The sequence below is a fragment of the Melospiza melodia genome, chromosome 2, assembly GCF_035770615.1.
Source record: "Melospiza melodia melodia isolate bMelMel2 chromosome 2, bMelMel2.pri, whole genome shotgun sequence".
In the NCBI taxonomy this organism is placed as follows: Eukaryota; Metazoa; Chordata; class Aves; order Passeriformes; family Passerellidae; genus Melospiza; species Melospiza melodia.
In genome coordinates this window covers 85,999,925-86,027,412 of record NC_086195.1, presented here as the reverse complement: position 1 = coordinate 86,027,412, position 27,488 = coordinate 85,999,925, and the positions used below count along the sequence as shown (strand labels likewise).

The 27,488-nt window shown below is 37.5% G+C and overlaps 1 protein-coding gene across 4 annotated transcripts in view; it reads left to right on the top strand.

Annotated features, from left to right (window-relative positions):
• DCLK1 (doublecortin like kinase 1) overlaps positions 1 to 27,488 on the top strand; it is a 237,122-nt gene that overhangs the window by 166,222 nt on the left and 43,412 nt on the right. For 2 of the 4 annotated variants that reach the window (XM_063149170.1, XM_063149171.1), the window contains exons 6-10: positions 2,025 to 2,119; positions 19,388 to 19,472; positions 20,834 to 20,942; positions 25,774 to 25,831; positions 26,535 to 26,654. In XM_063149170.1, the coding sequence (XP_063005240.1) occupies positions 2,025 to 2,119; positions 19,388 to 19,472; positions 20,834 to 20,942; positions 25,774 to 25,831; positions 26,535 to 26,654 (467 nt within the window). Of the gene's footprint in view, positions 1 to 883; positions 1,067 to 2,024; positions 2,120 to 7,861; positions 12,675 to 19,387; positions 19,473 to 20,833; positions 20,943 to 25,773; positions 25,832 to 26,534; positions 26,655 to 27,488 lie in introns of those variants that run through there. The other 2 variants (XM_063149172.1, XM_063149174.1) reach the window with 2 other exon arrangements.

Below are 27,488 nucleotides of genomic sequence, written 5' to 3'. Positions count from 1 at the left end.
TAGAAGATGCATTTTACAACTTTACAAGTTTGAGATTCTGATTTTAATTCATCTCATCTTGCTCTTTTCCTAAATTATTTCGGTGATATCAGTAATAAAATTTGATTTTAGTCACCATTGGACAGATCTGTGGCTGTTTTGCTGAATAGTGTATGAACATACATAAGCATGTCTGTTTCCCTACACTTATTACAAAATTTGAATGAGTGCTGATATGTGCAAATCATTGTCCTCTGTATAAAGATATTTAGAAGCCTGGATGAGTGGAATGTTTATCTATAAAACCAGCCTATTTAAATCCAATTACAGCATCTTGTTGTTTCTATAGTTATGCAAATATATTGCACCTGTACTCTAAACAATGCCTTGCACAAAGTGATGTTGTGATTGGATCACTCATAGCACCTAAGCGCTATTGAGTGATGGTCCTTTATCATGCAGTATAATGTGTTTTATTGATGTGTGTGGTGTGGTAGGTATACATATTTCTTCATTGTAATGTGTGGGCCCAGTATTAGCCAGTAAGAACAATGCATTATGCAAAAAGTAAGAAGAATCTTTTAAAAATGCCTAGTGTATTATCCAAAGGAATTAGCATTTGCTAGATTGCCAGTCAGCCAAGTTTTTACAAGAGTTATTGTCATTTTGATTTTCGGATGAGTCACTTGCTACATTGCCCCCAAAGGCACCTCATTATGATTCAGTGCACAGCATATAAAATTGCTCAGGCTTTCGGGGCTCCATGGAAAGCGAGTGGGGGTTGCGGTGGCTCAGCAGCGTTGTGAAGCAGCAGCATTATGCTTAATTGACACCTTTGATGTAGCCCTAAGACAGCACCTGCACCTCCCACTGCTGCTCTGAAGACGTCAGCCTTACGCAGAAAAGGCTTCTGCTTATGAATCCTGCATCGCATTCTGCTCACTCTGTGAGCAGCCCCAGCTATCCTTAACTAATCCCATTGCTTCTCAGTTTGGCTACAGCTTGGCTTAGTACAGAGCAGGAATTTTGCTGCTTGCTCTTATCAGGTTAAACAGTCAGATTTTGTCCATGTTAGAACTCATAGAAGGTAAGTCAAATACCTTGTTGATATCCTTAGTATGTTGATATTCTCCTAAGATTCAGAATCTAGGAATCTGATTGTTCTTTTTGTCCTAGCACTTACAAATGTAGACTCTGATAGAACAGTTGCTTGTTGAAGAGTATTTACATGTATATGTGATACACGCTTTGTAGTGTTTCTGTCAGTGCTTCAGTGTGATTATTATTGGTAGCCTCTCGTGTGATTACTTTGTAGTAGAATTCTGTCCTCTGCTGGCATTGTTTTGTTAATTTATTGAATAATGTCATGTGCATGTGAAGATGCTTCTATAAAGATAGGCACTGACATATGTGAAGAAACTTGCTTGTTTGAGAGAGTGCTGCTTTCCTCTAAGTCAGACCGGTGGAGTTATATCCAATTCATTTGCCTCCAGAAAGCCCTTCTGGGTTAAGTCTGAGGTGCTGTTTGGGTCAGATAGTATTGCAAAAATCTCTTCAAATGGTTGCGTCCTCACTCAAAAAGTGAAAAGCAGGCAGCTGATTTGTTCTTGCAAGCAATACTGTGTTTTATTTTTAGTGGGCAGCACTTCAAGCCATAGTTAAATGGAATGAAAAGGTTTATATATTTTGTCTTTTAAGGTTAAAAAAGCACCTTGTTCCCCATTACTTTCAGTAATGGCAGTATTTTACTTTCAGTAAAGTACAGGAACAATACAGTTTAAGAAAGCATTATCATGTTTTCTGCCATTGACTAAAGTCTTTTCAGGTTTTTTCATTATTTGCTTTCACCCTGTGTAAAAAAATTCCTTCATGAGCCAAAAATCTAAGGAAATAATTATTTTTTGAATTACCTTATTTAATGTTTCAAGCATTAAGCAAAAGCAAATAATTCTGTTCAACAAAGATTTAAGAAAAATGTTGATTTAATTTTTTTTTCCCCTTAATAATGCCTTGTATTCATTTATTTCAATTTCTTGTCCTTTTAGTGAATGGAACCCCTGGTAGCCAACTTTCTACTCCCCGCTCTGGGAAGTCTCCAAGCCCATCTCCCACCAGCCCAGGAAGCCTACGGAAACAGAGGGTAAGGAAATAAGGAAACTGATTTCTGAGCATGGCTGGGGAGAATCCAGCATAGCCATTATCCAATAGCCTTCTCCCTTCTGATCCCTTGTGTGTATGTAGAGCTGTAGGGTGGAAGAGCCTGGCTACAATCCTTGTGTTTGTAAAACACCCTGAAGTGGAATACAACTGTTCTGTGTCTGTCAAAATGCTAAGTATGCTGAGAACTGGTTTATCCTTAGGGGGAAAAAACAGAGTTTTTTTCTCTTTTTTCACAAAACTTTTTGTTTGTTTTACTTTCTTTTTCTAAATATTTCACAACTGAAAGAAAATGTCAAAGAAATCTCTTTTGTTCCTAACTTGCTGTGGGCATTATCACTTGCACAACCTACAGACTGCTTTGATTTTGAAGCAAGGTGAAAGAATGCACTGTGGAATTTAGCTGTGATATCACAGCCTTGTGCAGTGAAGATACTATCAGCACCAAGGCACGTGTCCATCACTTTCCTGGATGAGAGTTGATAGTAACTGTAGGTTCCCCCTAGTTATCCTGTATGGAGGAATCTACAGTATTCCTAAGCATCCAGAACTAAGTTAATGCCCACGTTACTGCTGTAACCCTCTGATAAAATATTACTCATTCAACCAAAAAGTTCCACATGCTGATAGAATTAATTTTATCTGTTTAAAAGAAATAAGACAGATGTCTATGTATTTTCTGCTGTTTTCTTAACTGTGATCAGTTCTCAATGAAAGCATCCCTGAGGCAGTAATCTGTATCTCAGACTTGTTTATAAATAGAGTTCGAACACATGCTTTTTCTGCCTTTTCAGTTTTTAAACAAAGATACAATTTCCGTCTCTCAAAATAAGGGGATTTTGTACAAAATTGGCAGTGCTTGACTTTAGGAGCTAGTGCAGACCTGATTACCCAGATACCCAGATCAGGAATAGCTATAGCATGACACGATTCCCTTCTAGCCTGCAGACCCTTCTTCATATCTGATGTATGCCAGGGAGCTGAGGAATGGTGCATGTCCAAGTCTTCCCTCCATCTGGGATACAGCTATGGGTTTCTGCCATGACTTGTTTACAGACTCAGGGCTGACTGTGATCTTGCAGTGTAGGGACAGCCAGTGAGCAGCAGCTCGGAGCCTTGGGGTAGTGTCATGGTTTTCATCATCCAGTACACAGAGAGGAAGGATGTAACTTCCAGCGGGTAAGCTGGTGCTAAAATCTTCTTGAATGCAATGTCTTCCCCACCTGTTTGTTCTTGCTCTCAAGGCTTATTAATGAATCATTAATAAGTCACTGGAGAGGGAACAAAGAGTCTTCCAAATGAATTATACATTGGTGATGTGAGGGCGTCTGTTTAGATGGATGATACCAGTTTACATTGGATTTGCATTTGCAGTAAGGCTGTCTCTTTTCATTGGTAACTTTCCTAAACTTTCTTCTCACCACTGAAGCTTTGCTCTCCACAGTGAAGAACTGTTTTTCTGCTAACGTTTGTGGATGGGTGAGTGGGAGCCATGTGATCAGCACCATTAGACACAAGAGGTTTCTAGGCACAAGATTTCTGACTTTCAAATGTGAGGAGGAGAGCAGATGGGCTTCTTTTTATGTGTAAGTGTAATAGGATCACCGAGTGGCAGTATTATGGATGCAAAGTGCTATGTAGCAGTAACAAAATCAGACTGCTAACTGTAGAGAAAATAAATATTGAAGTGTACTACAGGATAGATAAGACTAAGATTGTTAGTGAGATGAATTCCCCTCTCCAATATTCATATTCAGTCCTCGTGACCTCTGTAGGGGATCTTTCATGCTTGTCTGGCTTTATTTTAGACAGATTTTTTTTTTTTACCTGATGAAACATGGAATATATTCATGTAAAGATAGATTGCAATCGTGTAAAATGCATTGCAATAACATTATTTAGATTACAAAATCAACTCAGAAGTTCAGGGATGGAAACTTAACACTCAGTCTGAGAATTTACTTCATCTGCTTTCATGTTTAGCTTGTGAAGTGAATGAGTTAGAAGTTCAGTGTAAAAACATATGATTGTGTCATTAAAAGTTATAATGTGCATTCCAATGAATAAATAAGGCATTAAGCAGTGCTTGAAAATCATCATTTCCTTGTTAGCAATATAAATGGTGTTCTGTTTAGTCTTAGTACAGATTTTTGTGTCTTTTTATTTAAATTTCACCTAGAGAGGTCATTTTATGTACCGTATTGCCATGAACCAAATTTAAACCCAAAATATTTTGTTCTGTCTTCAGTGACTTCAGCTACAGTGCTGACAAGCCAGTAGCAGGGTGAAGTTTATTCCCTAGGAGATTGCTGAAGTGTTGGTATCTTGTGATAGACATACAAGGGAGAAGAGATGGATTTCAGTTCCCATCTTGTCCCCTGTGTTGAGAGATGACCTCTTCCTGCCCTGGAGGAAGAGTGTTGGCTGCTGTAGCTGTGAGCTGGAGTTGAAGGTGGTGGCTGGTTTTCTGACTGCTCTGTTTTTCTCTCTTTACCTGCAGTTCGAGGGAGCTACTGCTTTAGAAGTGAAATAAGATGCTGGGTCCTGGGGACACCAGCTCAGCTCTGTAATTTGTGGTGTTTTGTGCCCCTCTCTGTGCAGTTAGAGTTACAGGAGTTTCTGTTCTCTCATGGCATCAGGTACATGGGGTGCCCGTGGTAGGTGCTGGGTCTGGAAGGTGATAGGAACATTTCCTCAAGCCTCGCCTGGTTCACGCATCAATCAGCTCTTCAGCATCCCCATCCAAGGCTGTGAGGGAGTTGTAGGCTTGGGACATCACAATGCCCAGGGGTTCTAGGCAGGCTGACAGTGTTTTTCCTGGAAGTAAAGCTGAGAGGAGGTCAGGCTTTTGAATCCAGAGGCACCAAAGCAAGATACTTCCACAAAGGTGGGGATTTCTTCCTGGGAATAGTAAAGACCTGTGGAGTGCATTAGGCAGCTTAATATAGGATTTAATCTTTTTACTTACTGACATTTCATCACTCATGTTTTTTAAAAAATGAATTCTGGCCTTTGAAGGAAGGCTTTTGATTGATGTGAATAAGGCCAAAAATGTGGTACTTACTTACTGTTATATGCTTACTGTCTTGTGGTACATACTCAGGAAAACAGTACTCTTGTAACCCTACAGGTAAAATTTTGTACCCTCAAAAGCCAGAATACAAAAAAGATAAAATGTATCCTTTTTCATTTGCATATGTATGTTGGCTGAGTTGTTTCCAGAAATTCAGAAGTCAGTGAAAGTTATATTTTTATAAACTTCTGCGAAACTCAGTCTATATTTGAAGAAAGTAAGATTTGAAAGATTGATTTCATGGGTGTAATTCGTGAAGTTGAAAGTGAGCTAGGAACAATTTATCAGCTATCTTAGCTAACTGTCAACCAATTTTCAGCTTCTGAATATTTTAACTAGCAGGCTGTGTGCTATAGTTACTCTTTCATGCAGTTTAATCATTGCTTTATTCTTAAATAGGAAATTAAGATTCTGGGCTTTAAATTGCTATGAACATAATTAAGTTTTGGAGTTTTTTCCCAGAGGATTAATACATTTGAAATTCAGGTTTGAAATAACAGATTAAAGTAGACTTACTGTGTTATCCACACATATAGTTACTACTTCAACAGAGTGCAGTTAACTATGCAGACTCGGAAAAGGTGACATGACATTTAGAAAATAACTTAAGTATTTTTTTCTGTCTTCTTAGAGGTTGCAACCTACAGAATAAAAAAGAGTTAGTTTTAAGGTACTTCTTGACTGATTAGACAGGCTCAATTCTATCTATATAAGGATTTTTTGAGTTGTATGTAGCCAAGAAGTCTGATTCATTCAGCACTTTTTGTCTTCTTATAAATCTATGCAAAATAATAAATAGATTCTCCTCATAATTTCAACACACACAGGTCTCTGGCTATTTATGGGTAAGAAAAATTCTTTCAGAAAGGAAAACTTTTTAAGATTTTCGAGTATTTAAAAACAGGTAAATAGCAGAGAAAATGACACTGAAATCTGGTGAATGATTTTGCTTTAAAGCAATCATAGAGTTATGAAAAGAAGTGCAAAAATATTCTCTAAATATTAAAATTCAGAAATACCTTATTTGTTAGTTCTAAATGCATAATTTTTATTTTTTTTAATATTCAGAAGCAAGAGCAGTCATCTGGGAGATAGTATTCAAAATTTTGGGGTGTTACCCTCTCTAGAAAATCCAAAGATTCTTTTTTCCTGTACTATGTCTTAGAAATTCCCAAACTGCATATTCTCAAAAGACATTTTAATAATTAACTAGCTAGTTAGTATTCAGAATAAGATGTCTGTTTAAAATTGTTGTCTTGTCTAGATTGTTTGCAACATAATAGAAATGTATCTAAGATCTCTTTTCGCTCTGCCAGTCTAATGTCTTCTAATGTGTGTGTATACATGCCCATTGGCAGAATATACGCAGAATAAGCATTCTAGGTTATCAACCCCACTTTAAGGTACTTAAATCTGTTTTATATCATGCCTACAAGTAAAATATGAATTTGCATTGTTTATTGAGATCACAGTTTGAAATTCGTGAAGCATTCCATTTAGCTGGTCCTTTTTTAGTAGTATAGCTTTCAGATTTGTTCATTTATTCTCTCGGTTATCTTACTGTAATTAAAAAAAAAGCAAAACTAATCCATTCAAGGTCAACCCAAAAGCTGACTCCATCAGCTTTCCCATTCTCATGTTTTTCTTGTTCTTTGTCTTACAGGGATGTTTTGTTGCAATTTGTTCATATGTTCTATATGGAAAGAATCCCCCAAAACACCTTTAAGATATCAGAGACAGGCTGTGAGATATGCTGGGCCCAGTCAGAACCCCCTCTGAACCATCAGATATGCTTAAATCACCTTTAAAAAACAGTGCCCTGTCCTCTACCCCTTCTCTTTTTTGAGCTTTCATTCCGTGCGATAGTGTGTCTCGAAGAGGGTTGTTGTGCTGTGTAGGTGGGAGAGGGCCATGTATCATCCCATAGCACCTCTGGCACTTAAGGATTGTCTGATCTGTCAGAGGATGAGAGTGTGTTGAAAGAATGAAGTGTACAGATCCACTCAGACTCTCCCTCTGCTGTCATGAGCTGGTTGCTTGGCTACCGGAAGAAAGAGACGGTGATGGGGGGACAAAGTGTAAAACATGCTGTCTTTTTATACGCACACACACGGGCACAGAGGAGCTGTGGGAAAGGAACACCACTGTCAGTACGACATAGGCAACAGCAGTATTCAGTGTCAGCAGCCCAGGGGTCAAATGTTGCTGGATCCATGCTATATCACCAGTGGGTGGCAAGTTTTTATTACCTTATGTATGGTAAGCACTTACTCTGTCCCTGCAAAATGGCCAAAAGGGCAATACATTCCCTTTGAGATTAAATTAATGTTTCCGTGTTTCCCAACCATTAAGAGATTCTCCAGAACAGACAAATACTGTTTGAATAGTGTTTAATAGGAAAGACTCAAAGAAAAACATAGTTGCCTCTGAGAATATGTTGTACATTGAAACTTCAGCTTTATTTACTAACCATCTATCTTTTTGATTAAAAAATAATAATATGACATAAAGACAACAATATGAGCATATAGAACATGTGTATTTTGTGTTAAACAATGTCTTCTGGTCCACAGTAACAAAAAGAATATAAGACAGTTGCAGTGCAACAAATCAAACAGAATAAACAAATCTATACTGCACTTCATCTTACAGGACCTGTATCGCCCACTCTCTTCGGATGATATGGATTCAGTAGGAGACTCAGTGTAAAAGAGAAAATGGAACAATGTTTATGGTTTGTGATTTGATGAAGGTTTAACATTTTTAAAGAAAATAGCTGCTAATTTACAGTAATAGTGAATCGCACAAAAGAGTTTTGCATATTTAATATTAACAACATGGGGCCAAATTAATTCATGTGTGTGGGGGTATTTTTTGGCTTTATCACTGCATTTTAATGCAAGAATTTGTAATGAATGAGCCATTGAATATGTCCATCAAATCCAGAACAGCATTGTGCATACTTAAAGGCACAAAGATTGGATAAGGTGAATATAACGCACAAATACATAGTGGGCACATTTATGAATAGCACTATTTTTATCATCGAAGGTACTGATTATATGTTCTGTTTTTACCGTATCTATCTTTATTCATTTTGATATGAACAGTTAATGGGTACTTTGCTTTTACCAACGAATAGGTAAAATGCAGAGAAGAAAAAACCTGCCATATTAAACTGCTTGCACCACGCTGTCTGATCCCAACACGCACATTTGAAACACCCTTAGTTTAATCTTTTTATCCAAATGAAAGGAAAGTGAAGAAATCCTGTGTGGTCACAGGACGAAAGTAATTCTTTCAAACCAGTGTTCAAATTCTCTTCACTGCCTTGCCATCCGATGGCTGTAAACAGAAGGGTGCTCACAGGCATTATGAATGTTTTACCTGGCGAGAGCTGTTAGTGCTGATCATCCATGTGTTGCAAGCAAATGGGGACAGATTTCTGACCGAGCAAATACGAGGGCCTGCTGTCTAGCAGCATCATCTGACATACATTTGATGACATATTTTGGAAAAATGTTTTTTACCTGAGAAAGTAGTTGATTATATTCACTTATGTTAAGAATGGGAACATCATTTTCTATTCCCTATAAGGAGACATTTTGTGTATTTTAAAAAGAAGGCCAAAAGAAATGGTGATACTGTAAATCATCCTCCTATTGACCTAATTTTTCTGTTTTCGCAGTATCTAGAGGTGCTCTTTTTATACAGCATGAATATGCAAAACTCCTTTAGTGTTAAAGTAGGTCATGCATTAGAACCAGTTGCTTAACAAATATCTACTAATTTTAGTTTGTTTTCTGCTGCTTTATTGTGAGAATCTTAGTCTGTTTAATTTACATAATAGCAATATTTCCCATCGTACGTTGTATTAAAGTCCATAGTGTAGTGATCACACACTTTTGCAGACTTATACCTTTCCTTTAATTTTCTCAAATACTAATAATTTAAGAATTAGAAATCAGTGTGTTTCTGATTCTCAGCAAAAATCTATAGAGGTTATATTTTTGAGCTATTTAGTGATGATTTAATATATTTTGAAATCAGGAAAATTTACTTAATTGAAGAAAAGGTTTAGCTGCCACATGCCAACTTCTAAATGTAGTGAAATAATTCCTTTATATTGATTTGTCCATATAAAACTCAGCAAATGGAAATTGTTGGCATGTGATGTTATGGCTTTACTGGATCAACATAATTTTCTTTACAGAGGATATTTGCAAAAGAAATATAAGGGCAGCAGAATACAAAACTTACCTTCTCTGTTTCCAATATGTGGTTCCAGTATCACCTGGAGGGAAAGTCATTGGTCTGGCAGGTTTGCTGAAGCAGTCAGGTCATTCCCTTTTGAAATGCATGTTTTGCCATTCCTGCCTCAGACTTCAATCTAAAACTGTTCCCAGCCATAAGAACAGTCCATCCCTCACACCATACCATAATGCATAGGCTGCCCTGTTCTACTGAAAAAGTTCACAGCTGTGAAGTTGTTTGCATTTTTGGTTGTTATGAGGGAAAGTGTATTACTTGATCCTGAGACATGCATATTATATAAAGGTGCATTGAAATCAATTTGCAAACATTCAGGCAACTAGACCAGATTGAGCAAAATACTTACTGACATTTTAAAAATTGTTTTTTCCTCTAAAGAAAATAAATTCCAGGAATTTTATTTTCCCTCCCTTCTCCCATTTAGGCTACTGCTGCTTTAGGCAGTTTATTAAGACTGTTCTGCACAGGGAGTACAGATTGCCAGCAAACCTGAATCCCACAGCTTTGCTTAGCTGTGGAAAAGAAAAATGGACCTTATATCAGTAATTGTTATCATAGTGAGTTCTCCATCAAGACTGTTTTAAAAAAGATTATGCTAGTCCATAACATTTAATCATTTCAACATATGACTTGTATTAAGGGGCTATTCAGGGGCAAGACGTATCATTAATATTTCATTTTAGGAATGAAAGTCCCTTAGAGATTGAAAAGGTACACTGTTTATAGACTTTGAGATCCTTTTTTGTGTGGAATGTAATTCCCATTATACATGAGCAGAAATGAAATGTTTCTTTTGAGCAAGACCAGAAGGTTTCAGTCTATGGGTGGAACTGAAATTGTGTTCCTTGATGCTGTAATTCTGCTTGCAACAGCACAGGTTTTAGTTTGTTCCTAGATTTCATCAACTGCATTAAATAATAGAATAGCTTAAGCAACTTTATAGTGTTTGAACCTCTGAAAGTTCTCTGTATGCTGCATTATTTGTGCCTACTCCAAGGTGATTATGATGTAGCTAAAGAGTCTTGTATAGATTGTGAAAGCTTTGCTTCCCTTTGAGCTTTATGAATACTTGTGATTATTTCCCTAATGCTTTCTGCAACTTTGTTTTGTTTTGTTTTTTAAATCTCTTTTCTTCTTTTGTGCAACAAGCAGTTCACATGTGAAGCACAGAATGTGTATGTTTATATTTACACGCACATGCACACGTACATAGATTAATGGCTTTGGAACCCATGCGCTGTTACGTCACATTTGTGACTTTAAACAAATAAATGGGGAAAATGTTTTAACAGGAGGATGCTCGTCTGGTGGGAGTCACTACAGCTCTGTTAAAGTTGGTGGAGCTGCACCAACCATTACTTGCTGAGCAGCTACCCCAAAGAATTCTGTACAGTTTTAAGAGACCACATCTATGAACAAGGGCTAATTTCAAACTGAAAACCAGAAGTTAGTGGCAAGCCCATCATTAACTCCAAGGTGGGAAGGATAGAACCTTACGCACAAATACATACACACACAGACAAAACATTAATCCTAAACTGAAAATTGAAATTTGAATATTGGAAATGGTATTCTTTTGAAATATTCAGTCTTATGCCTTCTCTTCAATGGTGCTGTTCTGAAGTACATTAACTCATGCAAAATTAGAAGTTCTTTTGTTGAAATAATAAAATCTTTAGCATTCATTATGCAATGTGAAAATTACTTCCCAATTTGTAAAATAATTCAGAGACAGAACATTATATGTAATTATTTTTCTCTTCAGTTCATTTTCACAGGGCATATTTGGCTGAATGATAAAAATTCTGGGGTATTAATATTGTGGCTATAAATGTATATTACAAGAAAGGATATATAAAGTTCCTACAAAACACCCGAGAAGAACAACTGGATTGAGATTGTGTGGAATAAAAATTGAGATAAATAATTGTGTTTTCTTCCGCAGCTTCATAATTCACACTGTTGTGTGAACTTTATATAGTGCATACATTACAAAAATGCAGTCTGAATGTAAAATGAATTAACAATAATATAAAGAACCTCTGATCAATCCAAGTTTACTGTTTCTGTCAAAAATGTAGAGAAATTAACAGACAGAAAATCTTTATGGTGCTAAATTACCTCATCACTTGATGAATGCATAGATTAATGTTGTCTGTGCTTTTTTTTATATCCAGTTAATGGTACGCAACCAAATACAAGATCGGTTTTTATTTAATCTTCACTTTCAGCTCTATCTGCTAGTGACAAGAGCTTGTAACTATGAGTGATGAGAAGTAACTTTGCAAAGCACAGACAGCAATACCTTTACATGCAGAGCAAAGCAATCAAGTGGTTGTCCCTCTCTTTGGAAATGAGTGTGCTTCCCCCAGGAAAGCCCTTCCATCCAGAAACCGGGGTCTGCCGAGCAGAGCTGGGGCTGCTCTGAGCTGTGCTTGCTGCCATGACAATTTTGGCCGGCTCGGCTGGCCTGTCTCCAGCTGGCAGCTGCCCCCAGGCAGGCAGTGGGTCCGTGGGTGACACCTGAGCTGTGTCCGCGCAGGGCTGAGCGCGCGCTCGCGCTCCTGCGCGGTTCTGTGTCCCTGGTCGCGCATGGTGGTTGTCCTCCCGTTCGCTCCAATTAACCCTCAGCAGTGAAGTGTGAAGAAAGCTGTACTATATTCAGCGTGTCCTTGTTGTCTGGTGTTATATGGGTAATTAGGTTGTGGTTTGCCCTGCAATACAGTGTTTTGGAATTTGGGCTCTAGTGAAAGAGGAGCTAACAATGTTTGTGTTAAGGCCTCTTCGTTTTCTTAGTTGCACTATGATATTGTAAATATTGGCACATTTACAACATAAGTTTAAGATTTTACAAAGTTATGCATACAATTATTTTTTTTAATGAAAAGTGCTTGGATATTTGCTTTTAAAAATATGCCATTTTTTGTATTCATGTGATGCAGGAAACCAAAAAGAAAGCTGTTGATTTATCAACAAAACATGTAAACCTTGCAAAATAAATACCGATGAATGTTTTGTTTCTTATAATCAGCTGACGAAAATCACCTTCATTTTTGTGCCATTGTTTCATCATACTGTATTGTACTTGTGTTTCATATTTGACCATGTCATCCTGGTTGCAATTTGTTATTTTGCTAGATTTAACATTAATGTAGATTCTTGTAAGTGATGTAATAAATATATATTAAAAATACATACTGTTCAGAGAATTTATTTTGGAAACATGATTAACAGGCTTTAATTCTTGCAGTTGGTGTTGCTTGCTCATTTTGGATCAACATTGTCCATCTAGCATTAGTGTAAGCATATGGGATTCATGCATCTTAATGGGTTACTTTACACAGTAGATGCATTCAGTGTCTTTTCTTTAGCAATAAACTCAGGGCTTTAGTGTGTAGATAGAAAAAATGCTTCAAGGAGGAATTTGGTTTGTTGTGGGTGTTGTGAAGGCAGTAAATATAACTGCCTGGAATTGCTTATGGGTAAATTTGTGTGCACATGATGGGCTAGATTTGAAGCCTGAAGTGGGGAATTAGTAGAATATCCAAAGCAAGGTGCCAGCTCCCTGCCAACAGCCTGAGCCCTAGCAGCACTTCCCCTAAGACAAGTATTAGGGAAAATATGCTTGTGAAAAGCTAATAGTACTGAAACATACCTGGTGTGTTTTAAAATAATACCTAATTTTGTGATACATTTTCCCACTCTTTAAAAATGCATATCCACATATCCGTAGCCTAGTTTTATTTCTTGTTTGGCAGGGATGGGGGGAGAGAGATGTTACAAATTCTGACATGTCATCTGCCAGCCTGCTGCTTCAGCTGATGTTCCTGGAGGAAACTGTGGGCTTGATAAAAGTTCTAGTTTTGAAATGCCCTTGGTTGCTGGTAAATAGTTCTGCCTAAAAAAGGTGTAGACACATGGAAAGGAAAAGAATATGAGTGAAATGGGGAACAGTAAGAAACAAAATAACTGAGGTTTCTGTCTCTACCAAGAAACAGTTAAAAATACCAGGAGAGCTTTTAAAATACAACTAAATAATTTAAAGTGAAGTGGTTATTTTTCTTTGCCTTTAATGAGGTGAAAGAAATAAGAACCTCCTTTAGGTTGGTAGCTTTTCAATTTTTATTCTGTAGTTGAGTAGAAAATTTTACCTGTGTATAACTTTAGAAGAGGTAAAAGGAAACTTTCACATTGCATCACATGTAACTTTTTATGTTAACCTCAATAAGGATACAGAAATGACAGTAATAACTTCCGATACCATAAATCTGATATTTCACTTTTTATATCATCAATCTTTTCTGAATGATGTCAGAGGGTGAGTGAGCCTAGAGTGAATTATGGCTCAACTTTGGAAGCAGCTGTTAGGAACTAGTGGAGGTTAGATTTATATTTATTGTTAAATACCATGTAGGAAACAATATTAGTCTTTCTGAATTGTCTTGTTACACAAATCAAATGAGTGTATCAGCATCCAATGCTGCAGCTTAGTTAGGAGATCTTAATAAAACAAAGTGCTTCAAGCTTGCAAATTTAACTTCAGTCTGTCAGCTCCATTCTGTTGCAAACTCTCCCATTTGTCACTCTATCCCTCAAAGAAGAAAACCAACACAACACCCTGATAATACACCAGATAATTGCTTGTGTCATTTGAACTTATCTCTTCTCCAAGCTGTGTAAATCCTGAATTGCATAAATGAACAGCCACAAAAAAATCATTTCCCTGTGTAGGGCCTCTCTCAAGTCAAGTGTCTAACAAAACAGGGCAGGATGTAGAATTGTGAATAAATTTGTAAGCAGGTTTGCATACATTTTTTACTGTTCCTTTCCAGATGAAGCACTTTATAAATAAATTTTAATCTGATGTGCCAGTTTAGTGCAGTGTCCAAACTGGAAAACAATTGCATCATTTCTCTTTTGATAATTGAACTCCATTAGTTTCCATTCTTTCAGCATGAAGATTGTGGATTTCATCTTTCTTCATGAAGTAATTTTTTTGCCAACTCTGTACTGTCTACATGAAAGCTTTTTTTCCCTGTCTCAGCTGACTGGGCATAAAAATGTAAGGTTAAACAAAAGAAAATCAAAAACATTTTTCACTCTATATAGTTCGGAGAGGGAACTTCTGTGTAACCCTTCTCTCGAAGTTGAATAATAAAAAAAAATCAGTTTATCTTCTTCAAAGTTACATCAAAATGTATTACTTTATTGTTTTAAATCAGCTGTCCTCTGCTTTTGTTCTCTTGTAATGTACCATTTTGCTGTTCATTGAATCACTTATTTCTTGCTTAACACTGTTAAGTATTATGGGAATTTTTTGGTCTCCTTCAAAATCTTTAAAAGCTAATACCTGTACTGGATGATTGTCTTTATTTTACCATTACTCACAATCATCTTTATGCAAAGGAGCTGAGCCTGTCAGGAAGCCATGACAGCTGCCTTGCAAAGGTTGTTTTATAACCAGACTGAACACTAGTATGGGCTCCAAAAGAGGTGAGCATGTGGGCTAAATGCTTAGTTTTGGTTTTAAAGCTATTTTTTCCTTACTGAGTTGAACTTCATCTTACACATATTACTGACATGCTTATCTTTTTGCATTTTTTTAAAGATTCTGTAGAGTTCTTTGGAGTGGGGACATCTTAGGAGGCATAATTTAAAGACATTAATAATTCCCTTCTCTGAGCCTCCTTCCTGAATTTACACATTGTTTACTAATTTTAATTCTCACTTCATTAAGACAGCTTCTAAAAGAGTAGAGCTTTTCATGGGATCCAAACTTAGCATTGCACCTGTGTGCTTTTCTGTTACTCACATTTCATCCAAATGCTTCCTTCGTACTGGAAAAATACAAAGAAATCTATTGTTGAGAGACGTTGTAGACTCCACATGTGCTAAGAAAGGTTTTGAGAGGTTTAGAAAATAGAATGCAGTGTTTGGGGTTTCAGATTCAGGAATCTGAATTGCACTAACAAACTTTCTAGTCTCTTGTTTAAGTCTCTTTTCCTAACTGCTGGCACTAGTAGTCCACAAGAATAATTCCTGCTGTTTAGTTGGAACGGGTTTTTAAGATTAATTTAGGACAAAGGTGAGTATCAGGAGAGAGGAGACATTACAGCAATTTTTATTTTGCTGCTTTTTTTTTCATGAATTTAGCACAGTTTCCACTGAGATAAATCTATTTACCAAACAGTTGCAAAATAAATCTCCAGGTGAGACATGGCTGAAACTCTATAGTGCTAATGTTTCCATTCACATCAGTGAGGTGTGTGGTGTGCTGGCCATCTGTTATATAAACCTGAATAGGATCTGAAATCCTTACACCAAAGACCTGATTTTTTTATGCTGCTGCTTTTATGAAGGTGTGCCATAAAACTGGCCATGTGCTAGCAACCTGTGCAACTGGACCCCTTTAAATCTGTGTGAAAGCGATGACATTCCAAGCACCTCAGCATCTCTTAAAATTAAACCAGCTAATTACATTAAAGTCTGTGTGTTGAAGAGATTATACTCTTGCTAAGGGTTTGTTTTCCCCCTCCCCATCTGCAAGATCCCTGATGGGGTCCACATCTGTGAGAGCAACAGTGCGCACGACAGACTGCCTCACGATTGGCAAGCCAACTGGAAGGAACGCTGAGACCCACAAGGATTGCTGGACCCGCAGGGCTCTCAGCTTGTGAGAACAGCCAGCTAATTAAAGGCTAAATAAATGAAATCTCTTTCTAGCTGAAGTAAAGATAAATAAATAAATGCCTGCGTGTTGTTGGAGAGGGCCGAATAAAGATGAAAATATTTGAGTCATGTTTATCGTTTATCCAGTAACATCTCTTTAATTGTGAAAAGGGTGCTGCCAGCAGACTTGGTAAATATGTGCAAATGTCCACTTCCTGATTTATTTTCAATCTGTTCTTTTAATAGGAGGGGGTCAGCGAAGGTAATGAAGAGTATGTTTTGATATATTTTTCAATAATTACTTAAAGTTTTATAAGTCTCAGTGTGTATTTTTAGCACATCTTCCTAGCTACTGCTTCCTTGTCACTAGCAAGTTCTGCCTCTGCCTCCGTGCCAATGCTTCGCAGGCTGATGTCACCAAAGGGGCTGTATGCTTTGTTGGCAGACTAGTGGTATGTTGTATGCTACTAATGCATTATTTCAGTTCTTCTGTTAACAAATAACATTTTAACCTTCCCATCTTTAACAGTGCCAATAAGAAAAGAAGTAGAGCCACTTAAAACGTCAGTATGAAGTAAATTTTTTCCTTTAAAATTTTAAATTTTCTGTCGGATGCTTTTTTTCTCAGTCTATTAGACTAAACCTAGGTTAAATACATATTTAAGAAGTTTACCCAAGACATATTTAGGAGTCAATTTAATTTCACTCATGTGTAGACCATTAAGATTATTTGTATTTAAATTGGAGCACTTGCTAAAATGCTTTGTTTAAATGAGCCTTTGAAGATATCTAGTTTTGGAAGGACTGAGCAATTGCATTTCTCAGCTAAGCCTTAGTTTAAGGTCCTTGAAAAATTCAGTCCTCAAATAAAAATTTGAATGTCTCTAGGCACCCATTCTGAGAAGATGTGGCCGCTGAGTTAGGTCTTGATTTTCACATCTGCCGTTCTCACAGATGAGAGCAATGACTGCAAGACTGTAAAGAAGCCACCAGGATGCTTAAAGGAAGCTGCAGTGCTATGCAGTCAGCAGCCTTGACCTGACATCTACTTAAAAGTGTAATCTCACTATTTAAAGTGAAAAAAAATGAAAAAAGAGTAGCTGTTAGATAATCTCTTGAAAATCTAACACTAACCTTTTTGTGATTGTACTCCTTAAATGTTGTAATGATTCATTCCTGATCATAGAAGTAATAAATATTAATCATGTTTAAATTGTAATTCCTTACAGAAAATAGTGTGAGAGGGAAAATTAGTATGAAATTAAATGTCTGTCGTAGGAAAACAAACACAGCAGAATGAGTAGAGAGAACATGTTTTTCTGCTTATTTTACAAGCAGGACTGTAAAGGAAACAATTCTCTCATTACATGTGTATAAAAATAGGCTTTGTGACTGACTTCTTCAGGCATGAGAACTCCTAGCATTTCCCCGTTACCTTGATCCACATCTGCTCATTTGTTCAAAAATTAACCAGAGGTAAGTTTTTATTGGGATGTCACATAGAGTTTAGTACAGGAATGGAACATATATAAACACGTCCTGACCATGAAACAAGAGCAGCAGTATCTTAGCAAACTGCATAAAATCACTCAGTGCTGACTTCTGTTGTAAGAGGCAACAAAAACAGTCCAAAAACTGATTAATGCATTCTTCAATTCTGGTCAAAGCTCAGAAGAATTACTTGCCTGGATGAAAAGAGGGAGCTGGGGTTGATTAAAGGAAACAAGGGCAAAGAATCTCATGGTAAATGGGATGTGCAAGCTCTCAGGATTCTTTAGTGAAAAATAGGCCAAGTTCAGACTTTGTCTAAGTCATCTGACCTTTGTTGTGGGAGAAATTAAAAGTTATTCTGTTCAAATGAACTCAGCATACTGCTGACTGCGTTTTCCCTGGCTTGGTACTCAGCAAATATCCAAACTGCTGGAACTTCAGTTACTCTTGCTCCAATCATGAACTGTGTTCTGCAGTGTCAGACAAAAGAAATAATTCCAAAATAGTTGTATTTAATTTGTAAAGTGGATTGGCACCAAGATTGTGGGCATCTAAATACCTTGCAGACACTGATAAGGAAGTGATAGAGTCAGTTACATGAAGTACAGCCTGCAATCTATGTATTATACAGACTGAAGAAGATAATGAAATACCGCAGCACTTTCAGCATGTGAATGATGTGAACCCAAGAAAGTTTTAGTTTTGCAAATCCTCTGAATATTTTTCACTTAAGTTGTAATAGGAGAACTGGAGGAAGTGCTTAGTTTGGCTTTAAGTTTGAAGGGGCACCATTATATTTGTAGCTTCTTCTGGCTTCCTCTGAAGATAGGAAATTCTGAAGATGAGGTATAATTGTTTTGCACCACAAGATAAAAGTTTTGGGTGAAATCCAGTCCATCTCAAATGTCTGTGTAGCTTCATCCACCTAGATGCATGATGAAGCAGTTTTCCTAAAGTCTGTAGGTTGAAGGATGAAGCAGGTTTCCTAAAGTCTGATAGATGTTGATAGGTGCTTTGGAAGGCTTCCCTGGTGAGATCCTGCCTCCTACACTTCTGGCATCCAAGGTGGGTGGCTACAAGTTTCCTTTGAGGGGCCACAGAGACACCTCCCTCCCCCATTAGCTCTACAGACAGGACAAGAACTTGAAACGGAGCAGAGGAACAGTCACTGCCTCAAGGGAGCCGCCCCCATTCAAATGCTCCTATGAAGCAGCAACCATTATTCACCCTGACATTTTATTTTGTCCATACACTGCCATAATGATTTCTCCCTTTTAGAACAAAACTGGGGAAGATTTCAACGAGGGAGGTTTGTAAAATTGAGGAATTCTGCCCATAACACAGCCAGCTAAAGCCTTAGGATCCTCTAGTGCCTGCTGAAAAAATAAGGTCTATAAGAACACGGTCTCCAGCCTGCAGAGGGCATATGGCTCCTCGGTTTTCCCTGCCAGAATGTGTGTGGAACAGGGAGAAGCTGTTGGAGAATACATCAAAGTATTCTTGCAGGCACATTGCTTCACTTGGTGGATCGAGGATCTCTCCAGTAATGTGAGGTTACCAAAAGTGTAATTTCAGTGGATGAAATTGGACTCTTCCCAAGGGTCCACATATCCATCCAGCAAAGTAAATACATACTTTACATAGGGAACACTGAAGCCTCTCCAGGACATGTGTCCAGCAGGAACATGCTGTGGGTACTCGTACTTCTTAAAAATCATCTGTTTTCATTTGTGTCTCCATTTCCAGAGCTCCCAACACAGTGGCTCCTCTACCTCATTAGCATCCACCAAAGTTTGCAGCTCTATGGATGAAAATGATGGCCCTGCAGAAGGTAACATTTGGAGCTGACATTTCAAAGCAGTCAGTGTAGTGATAACAGCAGCTGTGTAGGAAGTGAGTCATTCTTCCTGCCAGAGAAGGTGGGAGCATTGCAGGCTGGATGATTTTCTGTTAGGAACCTCCTCAGCCTTAGCAAACCAGTTAGGTTCACTCTGGATCAGAGTTGATCTGGACATCACTCTTCAGAGATATTTTTATTGCGGAACACTTGAGCCTTTATTTCTGCAAGCAACACAGTGCTGACTGGCTTGTTTCGGTATTTTTGTCTCATCTGCCACAGTACTAAAGAACACACTGCAGTCCTGGGTCTTTACTCAGAAATGGATAGTCCTACTCCCTGCTAAGGCTTTGAGCAAGTTGGCTAAGGGACAAGATCTGCTGGAGCACTGCTGGCTCACATACACATCTGTGTACGTGTGTGTGTATCTGTTTTCCTGTTGGAGAATAACTCTTCATGCTGTCTGTGCATTCAGACAAACCCCAGCCTCCTTGTGTCCTAGCATTCCTAGCATTCACTTTTAATACTCAACTGGAACAAAGGACAAAGTAATACACAGTTAAATGCACTGTCTTAAAGAGTGTAAACACAAATCACATTCTGAGAGGCTATTTTTTTACATTACAATATTTATATAGTCGTTTGCATCAGCTGCCATTTACAGTGAGCTTTTAGAGGCATGTTAGTTATTTGTAACACTATTTCAAATACATTTAAAAATAATAGTACAGGAATGAGCACTAAAACACATTAAACTACAAGCTTCTCCTATGCTTAGACACTGTGTAATGCAATTTTACCTAAACATCTGGTACCCAGGTTGCATGCGAGGTAGTATTATTGAGAACATTTGTTTAAAAACTAAATATTTGATATTGGGGGATGGGGAGAACTAGCACTTAGCACATGAGGAGTTTTATGGATGTCTCAGTTTACAGGATGTAATAAAATAAGTGCTTGAGTGTTGGACTTCTTTGGTACATATATTTAATCATGCCGTGTCAAGGAGTTCCAGCCCTTTTTGGAGGCTGGTCTGCGCTTGTGCAGATCACAGAGGCCTTTTTGTAATTAAAAAAATACAATTTTGGTTATGTCTTGGGGGCATATTGCAATGGCAACTATATAACACTCAAATGGTGGTATGTTTGAGCCCCCAGAAGTCTTATTTTTCATTATTGTATCTGCATGAAACCTGTTGAGTATATACAATGTCAGCAGCATGGTTTCACTGTACAGTAAGTGAGACACTGACTGAATGGTTTCCAGGCTCCTAAACCGTGGACTTAAAATGCATGTTATGTGCAACATCTGTGTTTCCTTCACTAACAATAAAAATGTACTAATGATTCTTTCAGAAGTGTTGGAGGAAGGTTTCCAGGTTCCAGCATCGATAGCAGAGCGATATAAAGTTGGAAGGACTATAGGAGACGGAAATTTTGCTATTGTGAAGGAGTGTATAGAAAGGTGAGGAGGATAATACACTTATTGCTGTAAAAAATAATTATTAATGTCATGCTTTTTCTAGATCGTATCTTTACTTGTAGAATACAGAAATGTAATAAGGTAATGTCTCAATTCCAGATGGAAAAACTAATGTCCTCAAATTAAAAAAAAGAGTGAGTTCAAGGGGCAATCTATGAATTTTATTCTTCGTGGGGTATACATGGGTTTTTTCTGCTACACGCCACGTGATGTTACCAGTTCCTTGTGTTAAATCTCTCTTGTTGCGCTGAAATAACATCTTTTCTTGCAGTATGTTCTTGCAATGCTGCTTTTACATTAGACCAGTGGAACATTTCACATACAGCAGCACTCTGTAAAGATGTCAGGAAGTTCTCTGTTTGGGGTGTAGTGGCAATGGTCAGCACAAAGAGGTAATTTTGGATCAATCTACTCTGCCATCTGACACTGAGGTGTAGTCTCTTTCATATTTATTTTTCATTTAATGGACATCTACCTCCTGCTTGTTGCTTTGTGCCATTATATTTGCTCGTTCCAACTTTATGAGCCTCACTGCAGACACCAAAATCTAACTTCTTCAGTGACCTTTACTGGTAAGAGGTGAAAACAGTCTTTAATTTTAGACATCCACTCCAGATTGGAGAAGTCACAAGTCACCTCAGTTGTCAGTGTTGCTGAAAATGTCCAGGTTGACATCTTCATGTGTCTGTTTCTAAATCTGTTTAGGCTTGAACCTGCTCTGCCCAACCTTAAGAGTGTAAAAAAAATATGGAACCAAGGAGGAATGCTCTAAACAGAACTGTGGTTGCCTTTTAGTGGTATTGTTAAAAATAAGAGACTATGGGACATAAAGGACAGAAGGTATTTCACCTATATGTGAAACAACTGTAGGATTGCTCATGTTAGTAGCAGTGCAGACAAACAAAAAACTGCCAGAGCTGGAGGCATCCAAAAGAGAGAGCAATAGAGATGTCAAGGTTTGAGAATGAAATTTCATCAGTTAAGTTTTCTATCCCCTATTACCATATCCTGGAGAGGAGACTCTTACAGAGGACTACAACTTCACCTTTGGGCTCAAAGAAAAAACTGCTCTGTAGCCTGTAAGAATATGATATAAACCCTGGAGAGTGAGATTAAATCTCCTGACAGACAATGATAAATTAACTTGGCTGGTTTTAAACTAGTCCCCTTGGAAAAATGCAGGTCCACCTCTGCATCCAAAAGTGCAACTTGGAGATCATGAAGACAGCTGTTGGGGAAAAGGGTGAGCGTAGATTTTGTATCAGCTGACAGTGTGCTTGTGGAACTTGGCCAAAGTTCTGGTGAGGCCTTTAGTGTTTTGCCAGAGTGAGTTCTTGGTGGAGCTGGTCATCCAGAGGGCAGGAGCTGTTCAGATCAAACTTCAGGAGCACTAAACTGTATGGAAACCTAAAGGAAGGAAAGCAAAACAATATGAAAGAAAGGAAGCACTGAAATACCCTATGGAGGGACATGACTAATGAAAGAAATGGGTGAAAACACCCATTTTCACCCAAACTCTCTTTCTAAGAAAAGAGAAAAAGGCAGCTTAAGGTAAAATGAATAGTGACTGGGAAAAGCAGATTAGAAGGTAAAATAATGAGAAGTTGTGGTTTTAATAAACTCATTCAGCGGAAAATGCAATTTGGGCTGCTCAGAGGCAGTACAAATGTGCTAGTGTGCATGTCACAATTATTTCCCAAATGGAGAGAAAACACATGAACAAAATTAAATATAGGTCCCATCACACCTAAAAATAATGCTGATTACAATATCCTGGAGAGCTTGAATGAAAACTGTTTCCTGTCCTCTTGTCTCTCCCACTGGTCCCAGAAGTATCCAGTAACATGGTGTGTCTAATGTACTCAAATAGCATTTTTACCCAGGTATTCCCAGATTATACTCTTGTGGTCTCTGAGCTATACCATTCCATAGATCCCATTTCTATCAGAGAGCTACTTCTTTGAGAGATCTTGAAAATTGAAGTGGAATTGTTTCTGTTGGGATACTTCTAAAGCAGTATATCCTTGCCATCACAGGTGTGGAAGGAGAAATTAAAGACTCAGAGGGTAAATTATACCAGTACCTGCGAAACACCTTCAAAAATATTCTTTCAGCCTTTTTTTAAGCATCTTTAACCACCTCACTTCAAAGTCTGATGTGTCCATCATTTGCAAAGCCAGAATTAATGGGGTGATACTTGGGACAGAGAACTTTTCCATTTCCTTGTGAAGTATAATTCCTGTGTGCATTACACTTCAAAGCAATAGCACCATAAGGTGTTGAACAAGTAGGAATGGGTCTTGCTACACAAATTCGCTGGTCACATGAATACTCCTCCATAGCTCTGAGATCAGTCTGTGAGCACTTCAATACATTCACAAGAGTTTTCCTCTGACAATGAACAGTCTAAATAGAAACCAAAAACCTTCTCCAAAATTTTCACATGTGGGCTTCTAAATCCCATTTTGAGCGTCTGTGAATGCGCAGGGACACACTCTTAAATACATTTAATGCATGCAAAAATGCAACAAAGATAGATTTTTGTCTCCAGTGCCGTCTAAATCTCCGTGAAGTTTGCAACAGTTTAAAGAGCCAGGGAACATGGCACCAAGCCCTGTTATGAGCTAGAAGTCTAACTCTGTGGTACTGCAGTGGGTCCAGACTCCTGTCCAGCCACAACATGTTGCCTTCTTTTTGTGGTCCCTTTTTATTGTTTAGGTGAGAGGAGAGATGCCTGTTCCATGGTGACTTTCTGACATGGCCATGCATATTTTTTGGTGGTGTGTAAGTTGCTGTGCTGCTGAGAGGCCGCGGTTCTGCAGCTTTTCAGGGGAAAGGATTTACATTATCTTAGCTTTAATTTTCTTTTTACCAAAACAAAGAGCAGTCACAGTTGTCATCTGCTTGTTACATATCTGCTCCGTCGTATGCACAATTTGTCCTGCGGTGTTTTTATATGTGTTCATTTTTAACTTTCTGATACTTTCAAATGCTGACATTTCCTCACTAGCTCAGATTTCCCAGTGTCTTGGAGTACATGGAGTCTCCCATGGCCAACAAAAACCATCAATTTCCTTTCTCATGACAGAAAGGAAGCATTCCTAGGGCAACCAAGCAGCTTGAAAGAGACTGCTATTGAAAGAGGCTATATTTTGTCTGAGTTTGAACCCCAGATATCTTAATTTCTAATATTTATTGTTCAACCTCCTCCTTCTAGTCCCAAAAATAGTGTCCAGATCTCTTCCTGTCCCCTCACTGAGCTTGGACTGTAGCCACTGAAGGGCAGCACTGGAGAGGGGCACCCCACATGGAGTGCAGCCCATTTTGGGGACCTGTAGCACTAAACCCCTGTGTGGGGGAGTACAGATAAGAGAAGGTTTTATTTGTGTAAATCTTGAACAGATATGCTGTAATTTTTCCCCCAATTCATAAACTTTCTTATCTTGTGTGACTTCTTTTAATTCATGTCCTAATAGAGGCAGTTTTAGCTCTTTGCCAGGGAACATAAACAGAATTAATATTTTGGTGGTATTTTTGCTTTTTACTGAATTATCCATTTTTCCTTAAATTGAAAATTAGTGGTACATCATTGCCAGATGAGTCCTCCATGTTTTAATATGGAAATGAAAATGCCCAGTTGTTTTCCAGATACAGTGCTTTCAGTGTATTACTCACTTTGCATGTCCCATTTGACAGACTGAGCACACTTTTAGACACATTAATATCTCTGTTGAACATACTCTGTATCAGTTTAATGTATCAGTTTAACTACTGTCTTTTGTGAAATGAGGAATGATAAAAATCACCCTGTATTGAAAGTTTTTTTTTTTTCTTAATTTTTAACCAAACATGCCTAAAGCCAATGTAATAGACATTTGTAATCTGTTTAGGTTCATATTATAAAATGAAAATATTTCAGTTACATCTTTTTCTTAAATTATCCCTTTTCCATTTCATCTTACAGGGAAACTGGGGCTGGTAGGCAGAGGTTCTTGTTTTCATTCTTACAGCTGTCTTTTGGTTTTGTTAACTTAATTAAAAAGTGGAAGTTGATACTGTTAGCTTGTCTAAAAGCCAATTTGTCTATGTTAGTATTCTAGATAATAGATAACTACATACATGTAGTAGTGATAAATACTATAGCGATTCAAAACAACACAGTAGTTAAAAGGAAATGTGTTTTCATCCTGAAGTAATTTCTTTTACTGCCTCCAGAATCTTCCACATTCTGCCTAAAAGCCAACATATTTAACTCTGCTAAATATCCTATAATTACTGAATACATTAAAATTATTCCAAGGACTGACCTTTTTATCATAGCAGTTGTGACTGCAGATATGCAAAGACATGACTTTTCATTTCAAGTAAAAAGTAAGTAAGTATTTTCTGTGGACTGTATTTTTTGTAGGATAGAAAACAAATATTCTTCGTTTATTCTTTGTTATAACTTCTTTGTTTTGCAAATATTTGAACCTGTGAACACCGCATGGTATTTTTACATAAAAATGACAAAGTAATAACAATTTTCATTAAAAAATGGAAGAAAAAGTCAAGCATTTTTTTATTTTGAAAACATAGAAATGCTCTCTGCTCTCATCTTAAAGCAAAAAAGTTATGTCTTTTTCTCAGGCATGCGTATTTAATAACTTTGGCTCAATTTCACAACACTAGTCAAATCTAACTTTGTTTCTTTAAAAAAAAAAATGCTACTAGAACTCTTCATTACACTTATTATACTCATATAACACATATAAACTCAACTGAGAAAAATATTCAATGTGATTGAACATACAATTTTTTTCTCTTTCCTCAGATCAACTGGTAGAGAATATGCTCTGAAAATAATTAAGAAAAGTAAATGTAGAGGAAAAGTAAGTACAAAAAAAATATGAGACCAAAAGATTTTTTTTCCAAGAAATTTTTTGTGAGAGGTTATTTTGAGAAGCTGTTGGCATTTGTGTCCTTCCTGATAAGTGTCAGAATCTCTTTGGTTGAAGTCTTTGCCTGCCCTCTGGAGACTCTTGGAGTTCCAAGAGAAAAAGCAGTCATGTGTTGTTCTAGACCTGTGCGATGAATAGCCAGTGTTTTCTTTTATCCACATAATTATGTCCTCTAATTTTCATAATTTCAGGTGTTATAGAAAGCAGAAAATAATAAAAATAATTATAACAAAACTGGTCACTGTCTGTAAGGCATAGGTTAATTAAATTGATGTCAATTTTGCACCAAGTTACTGTTAGCTTTTAAAATCAGTAACAAAAGGTTCTGTGAGAAGAGGCAAGCATGTTGTTAAATCTAAAGATCCTGCATCAGAGAAAATTTTAAAAGCTTTCATTTTTCTCTGCACCAGAAGCACATCTTTTCTTCCATTTCTTTTAATGCGTTCCGCTCTCTCTTCTTTCAGTTACCACACTGATGTTTCTAAACGTGTTCCTTCTCTGTTGCTGGAGGCAACATCTGTTAGTTTTTTCAAAAACCCCAGAGAATCTGTGCAGCTCCCAATTCTCTCTGCTTTTCCCACTGTGAATTTTTTTCCCACTAACCCATATTCATTGAAGATTTTTTGTGTGTCAGGAACACATGATCCAGAATGAGGTATCTATTTTAAGACGAGTCAAGCATCCCAATATTGTACTTCTGATCGAGGAGATGGACATGCCAACTGAGTTGTACCTTGTCATGGAACTTGTAAAGGTGAGTGTTTTGGAGTCCAGCTGCTTATTGAATCAACCATATTGAAAAATTCCATTCCTGCTTAGGCTTACTAAAAAACATGGGATCACAGCATAATGTAGAGTGGAAGAGATCTCTGAAAGTGGTCTAGCATCCTACTGAAAGATGTATAACCCACTGTCACATTTTTTTTAATCAGCTTTCAAATATTTCAAGTATTTGTCTAACTTCCCATAAGCCACACTTGGAAATGCTCTGTTGACTGTTGACCACCAGTTTTGTTTGCTTCCTCAAGAGGAAACTCGTTAAAAATTTATAATCTGCCTTGAGGTGAATTGAAAATATACCCAGTCCAAATAGCCATAAATACCAGCCTTCAAAATACAAAAAGGTGAAAGGGTTTCATTAGTTTTTATGAATTTACATTAAATCTAAACAATATTAAATATGTTTTTTCTCTATTGATTTATATTAACACAGTGTCAAACTTGCCTCCCCAATAGCAATCTAAATTTAAGTGGAAGGAAGGGGAAAGTGAAAAAGAAAAGCCTGCTGTTAAAAACATGGTTCTAGTCTAAAAAGTAAGTTTGTGAATGCAGGGGTTTATATTTTGGATGCTATTCACAGTGACTTAGAGAAAGCGTTTTTTGGCAAACAGGATTGTTGTTCTGCTTTGCTCTGGTGTAGGTGGAGGTTAGAAGGTGCTCCTAATGTCCCTACTACACCTCACTGAGATATTAAATAGGGCAATCCCAGGTCCAGGTGTTTCTTAAATACCCTTTCATTCTCTGGACCGGAGTACAAGAGCAAGTAGAATGACAAGGTTTTTTGGCTTGTTCCATTATCCCCCATGCT